Here is a 6,068-nt window from a genome sequence, read left to right on the forward strand (position 1 = left end):
GGAGGTTTTTTTGGTAACTTGGTAAATTCTCAGTTTAATAGCATTATTTAGGGGTATTTTTGGGTGTTATTCCAAGAGACAGACAGATCCTGCCTTTATTTGATCTATATACTCTATATGGTCAAAAGTTTGTGAACACCTGACCATCACACCCATGTGCTTTTTGGACATCTCATTCCAGATTTAGTCCACCGTCATGGTGGAAAAACTTTGCACCTCATACATCATAGAAAGACATCCTATGCAGTTGTGTGCTTCCAACTTTGAGGCTACAGTTTGGGGAAGAACCACATGTGTGTGTGAGATGTTCAGGTGTCCACATACTTTTGGCCATACAGTGTAGCTACTATAATGTAAGTGACAAAAAGAACTAACTTGCTTCACATTAAATGTAATTATTAATTGATAAAAGTATGAAAATGTTCTTTAAAGGAAAAAAAAAAAGTGTAATCCTTGGTAAACGGCTGTAGTATAGGAGGAAGAAACCACTTCAGGACGCTTCAGTTTGCACCAGCTCACACTGATTATTTTCCTATAAACAGCGTGACCCGAAGTGATTTATTCCTTATGTAAAACTGTTGCAATGTTTTAGTTCTTATAATTTAAGCTCCTTTTTTTAAATTACAACCTCAGAAAGCCTACTTTCTAATAACAAAAAAGTTACTAGTTCCATAAGATCTAATAAACACATCATGACATCAACACAAAAAACTACAAAATGTAGACATTTATTCTACACACAATACAAAAAAAGATAAGCTTCCACACACACACACACAAAAAAAAACACTCACAGACTTGCCTCTTTTAAACTTTAACCCTCTTGATGTTTAGTATTGTATATGTATTTATCAGAATCTTGACTCCACATTTCCCTCATTTTGAGGTTTTAATGACTATCCAGATTGTGAATGATAACAGTCTGACCAGAGCACTGGATTAATACAGGCCAATGTTGCGTCAAAACATTAAATATTAAAATACTCCAATAATCATACACACACACACACACTATCAGAAGCACTGCTCAGTTGGGTTTCATGGGCGCAGGCAGGTTGGCTGAAGCTTGCTCTAAAAAGGCCAGCGGCCCCTGTGGTAGCTCTGTAGGCTTTTTGTGCTGGACGTTAATGTCCTCCAGCACCTGCTGCCAGTGATGGATCTTGGTCAGGTGTTTCTGGATCAGCATTTCCTTCCTCTGGAGCTCGTTCCTCAGCTCCGATATGTCCTGCATCACATGGTACACATGTATAGAAGGATACAGGTGGTATTTTTTCATCATTACAACAGGACTGCAATTGGCCTTTTAGCTAAACCTATTATCTAAACAGACACTGACCAATCATATCATATCATATCATATATCATATCATATCATATCTAGGGACTGCAAGTATGTATAAAAAATCTAAAAGCTTATGAATATAATCTTCAAATGCATATTAGAGGCATGTTTGTCTGCTCCTCTCTGAAATGTTGCATGCATTGCTCTGCAAAATTACTGGATAAAATTTCTTTCACTCTTGTCACTGAAAACTACATTTGACACGCTAAGGTCTAAAGCTTGTCAGACGTAGCAACAGTAACCGAGGCTTAATGAGGGACCGATTCGTTAACTGTGCAAGTGCAGGATGAAGCAGAATGAAACCCACCTCTTTCTCCACCTGCTCTGGTTTCTGGACTGACAGCTGTAGCCTCTTTTGAAGAAAAAAGCATTCGGTCTGTCTGGCTACATCAAGAAACCTCTGAATGCACTGGTCAACCCCTTTACAACATACACACAAACACAAAATAGGAGGAATTATGCCTTTTTTTTTCCCCCCCAGTGAGGCTCAGCACACCAATAACATCTGACTCTTTCAGCTCCCAAACAACTCACTGTCATAATGGATAAAGTTTGCAAATATTATGATCAGTGTTCTAACATTTATTCTTCTTTATATTAAACTGTCCTACCATAGCGTGCATTTGTAGGTCTTCATAAAACTGGTGTCTGCTTTATGACTGTGGCCTTCTCAAAAGGTTTCTAGCATAAAACTCTAGGTAGCATATTTTTATTGCATTATTTTTATTTTTATTATTATTATTGTCAGAAATGGTCTCCAGCAATAAAATATATTATGAATCGTGGATTTATGGGCAGGCAAAAGTGTAGTGCCTTGGTAGGACATCTCGACAAGTAGCACAATTTGTCCAAACACTAACAATTATCGTGCTTCTTTGTCTAATTATGGCTGAATTTTTTTTTTTTTCAAGAAATCTTGATGATTATATGTCTGAAAATGCACAGCTGAGCATCAAATATATCTCACCATTCATGAAGATAAACAGCTCAAATGTTGAGAAGTTGTTGTTTTGACTACATTACACAATAAGAGTAACAGCATGGCTTACATCTACCACTAGATGTTCACTTAAATGGAGTCGACTCAGGGAGTCGACTCAGTGAGCCGACTCGTTCGCAAACGACTCTCTAACAAACACACACATACTTTTGCACAAGGATTATGGATGTGTGTGTTTTTTTACCTGTTCTGATTTCCTCTTGGTCTGTCCCGTTCACATAGTCTTGGCTGACTAAAGATGCAAAACATGCCTGTGGAAGAAAGACACCGGATACAAAATGATCCATTAACACAAACACTAAGTACACAATCCATACAAATGCGTCATTTTGATTTCCGTGTTCATTCAGGACCATTTTATTGGCTTTCATCCCAAATGACTCGTTATTACACAGAGTGCACTAGTTAGGCTGCAGAAGCCATTTCCCCATACATTACAGAGTACACTAAAATAAGGAAGAAAGAGGCATTTGGGTTGCAGCCATTATTTCGTAAATATGCAGGACAGTGAAGCTCCTGAATCTCTGTAGTATTTTCTTGGTTAACGTTTAGCGACAGCTAACACCAAAAACACCGAAAAATATTAGTATTATTATCGTATTTAGCTAACTAGCTAACGCAAGCCTGCTACTGTTAGCTATATGCTAACTCGCCAAACAACATCACCACATTTCCAAAAAGCGTCCTTACTTCAAAAGAAGCTTCCAGGTCATCGACTAAAGTGTTACCCGAAGCTCTGCTTCCCGGAGCTCCGGGACCGGGAGGAGGCGGATGAGCGCCGGGAGGCTGCTGCTGCTGTCCCGGGAACATTCCACCCATGGAGGACGCCATCTTGGACTTTTGTTTGTCTGGATATTTAGTCCACTGCCCCCTAGTGGATATTTAGTGTATTGCCCCCTAGAGGACATGTAGTGTACTGCCCCCCTAGCAGATATTTAGTGTACTGCCCCCTAGAGGACATGTAGTGTACTGGCCCCTAGAGGATATTTAGTGTACTGCCCCTAGCAGCTATTTAGTGTACTGCCCCCTAGAGGATATTTAGTGTACTGCCCCTTAGAGGATATTTAGTGTACTGCCCCCTAGAGGATATTTAGTGTACTGCCCCTTAGAGGATATTTAGTGTACTCCCCCCTAGAGGACATGTAGTGTACTGCCCCCTAGAGGATATTTAGGGTACTGCCCCCTAGAGAACATGTAGTGTACTGCCCCTTAGAGGATATTTAGTGTACTGCCCCCTAGAGGACGTGTAGTGTACTGCCCCTTAGAGGCTATTTAGTGTACTGCCCCCTAGAGGATATTCAGGGTACTACCCCCTAGAGGACATGTAGTGTACTGCCCCTTAGAGGATATTTAGTGTACTGCCCCCTAGAGGATATTTAGTGTACTGCCCCCTAGAGGATATTTAGGGTACTGCCCCTAGCAGATATTTAGTGTACCCCACCTGTGGATATTTAGTGTACTGTCCCCTAGCAGATATTTAGTGTACTGCTGCCTAGCGAATATTTTGTGTAATACCAACTTTCTTTCTTTCTTTCTTTCTTTCTTGCCGCATGAAGTGAATGCATGTAATTTATACACACTAAATAATATTCCCGCTAGAAATATTCTTTTTGCAGGAATACAATTGATTTGTGGTTAAAATAGCAAGACAGATGATTTTCTCTATACAGTTTGTAGTTAGCTATGTATACACTAACATAGTGCTCCCAGGGAAACCATGGCAACCTGGTAGTAAACTAAAGATGGGAACGCCCAAAGGCACCGTGAACGCAGGGTGCATTTAGGTCACTCAACCAGCAAAGGGCAACATTTCAGCGTGAACACTACCAGTGACTAGGTTACCACTTATCCTACACAGGGTCACGGGGAGCCCGGAACCTATCCCAGGGGACTCAGGGCACAAGGCAGGGGACACCCTGTATGGGGTACCAACCCATCACAGGGCACAATCACATACACACACACTCACATTTACTCACTATGAGATGCCAATCAGCCTACAATACATGTCTTTGGACTGGGGGAGGAAACCAGAGTACATGGAGGAAACCCCCTGAAGCACGGGGAAAACATGCAAACTTCACACACACAGGCGAGAATCGAACCCCCAACCCTGGAGGTGCGAGGCAACAGTGCTAACCACAAAGCCATTGTACAATGACTAGATTAAAATGATAAAATTACAACTTTTTTTTAGTATTGTACAAATATTGAAAGCCAGTGATCTTGTACAAAGCTCCCAGTAAAGTTTGAGTTTAGATGGAAAACTCATTTTGTTACTGTCCCTGTTGAAAAACAACAACAACAAGAAGAGTATTACAATCTAGTTGAAAAATCTCTGGGGTTTCTATCACATAATTCAACCTTAATGGATTGACTTAATGGGGTCCAACAGATTCCTGTTAAATACCACCAGAGACTAGAAGCACAAAATGGCAGCTGTCCAACCTAAAGGCATGCCCCAGGCCAACAAGCATGCCATGCAATAAGTCAATGTGTCGTGCAGAAAGATTAGCTTTTAGGGCGGCATGATGGCGCAGCATTGCTGCCTCACAGCACGGCCCCCAGTTAGATTTTGAGCTCGGGTTACTATCAGTGTGGAGTTTTCAACGTTCTCCCCTGGTCTGTGTGGGTTTCCTCTTGGTTCTCTGCTTTTCTCCTACTGTCCAAAAACATGCCACTAGGTGGAGCATTGAAACTAAATTGTCCTGTGCATGAAGATGCCCTGTGATGGACTGGCGTCCTATACAGAGTGTATTACCACTTCACATCCAGTGTTCCAAGGATGGATCCTATCCAGGATAAAGATGACTGATGCTGACGATGAAGAAGCTAAAAGGGACTTCTTTAAGGGAATTATAATCAGAATAAACTGAAAAATGCCATAGGAACTATTAAAAACAACAGATTTCTTTACACTACAATTACAGACCACTAGAAACAAACACTAAAATCTGTATTGCTTTTCAAATATAACTCAAATAGAGTTGTGAGTTAACTCTATTTGACGTACAAGCTTAATTTAGGCATTATGGAACCTTTTTTTGGTTCTGTCTACCATTATAAAACAAGTTCCCATTCGGTCATCTACTAATTACAGGCATGTTACAACATCCCCATTCAAACAAATGTGAGGCCAGCATTTACTTCCCTGTATATATTCGGTTACTAGATTTAATCAGACATTTACAGTATACGTTTATTACTTTGCAAATATGTAGATAAAAGTAGGCTTAGCAGATGTTGGGTGCATCTTTATAGACAAACACACAGACACAGAGACACACACACACACACACACACATACACAGCTATGTCTCAAGTAATTATTTAACTTGGAGTATGGCCCCATAAAGCACCTCCATTATTAAGACTGACCTTGAATCAGTGAATCAGAAGGAGTGTCCTCAGACAGACAGGAAGTGACAGTTCACTTCGTGTGAATCCTGAAGTTCACTGACATTTAGAATTGCAGATATTGACCCTCGACTAGTCACGCTTTCAGCATAGAGTACAAATTTTTAATGACGGGAACTCCCTCAACTATGCATGCATATAGTATGGTATAGTATAGTATAGGGCTCTAATTGTAAATCTATACACTCGCTTGCATGACAGATTTCTGGCAAGCAACTGTCTGCACCCAGGAGAGCAAAGGATGCATGGTGTATAGTTTTGGTAATGTGTCCTTGCTGACAAGATGGCCATGCTGGACAAGTTACTGAC

The 6,068-nt window shown here is 40.7% G+C and overlaps 1 protein-coding gene across 1 annotated transcript; it reads right to left on the reverse strand.

The window, feature by feature from the left end:
- Positions 1-712: 712 nt before the first annotated feature.
- med28 (mediator complex subunit 28) lies at positions 713-3,209 on the reverse strand. The gene is made up of 4 exons (XM_026943179.3): positions 3,033-3,209; positions 2,527-2,593; positions 1,650-1,762; positions 713-1,225 (listed from the first exon to the last, which is right to left on the reverse strand). Exons 1-4 carry the CDS (start codon positions 3,171-3,173, stop codon positions 1,028-1,030), a joined length of 519 nt encoding a protein of 172 aa, XP_026798980.1. The 5' UTR covers positions 3,174-3,209; the 3' UTR covers positions 713-1,027.
- Between the last annotated feature and the right edge of the window lie 2,859 nt (positions 3,210-6,068).

The sequence above is a fragment of the Pangasianodon hypophthalmus genome, chromosome 28 (assembly GCF_027358585.1).
Source record: "Pangasianodon hypophthalmus isolate fPanHyp1 chromosome 28, fPanHyp1.pri, whole genome shotgun sequence".
Lineage (NCBI taxonomy): Eukaryota > Metazoa > Chordata > Actinopteri > Siluriformes > Pangasiidae > Pangasianodon > Pangasianodon hypophthalmus.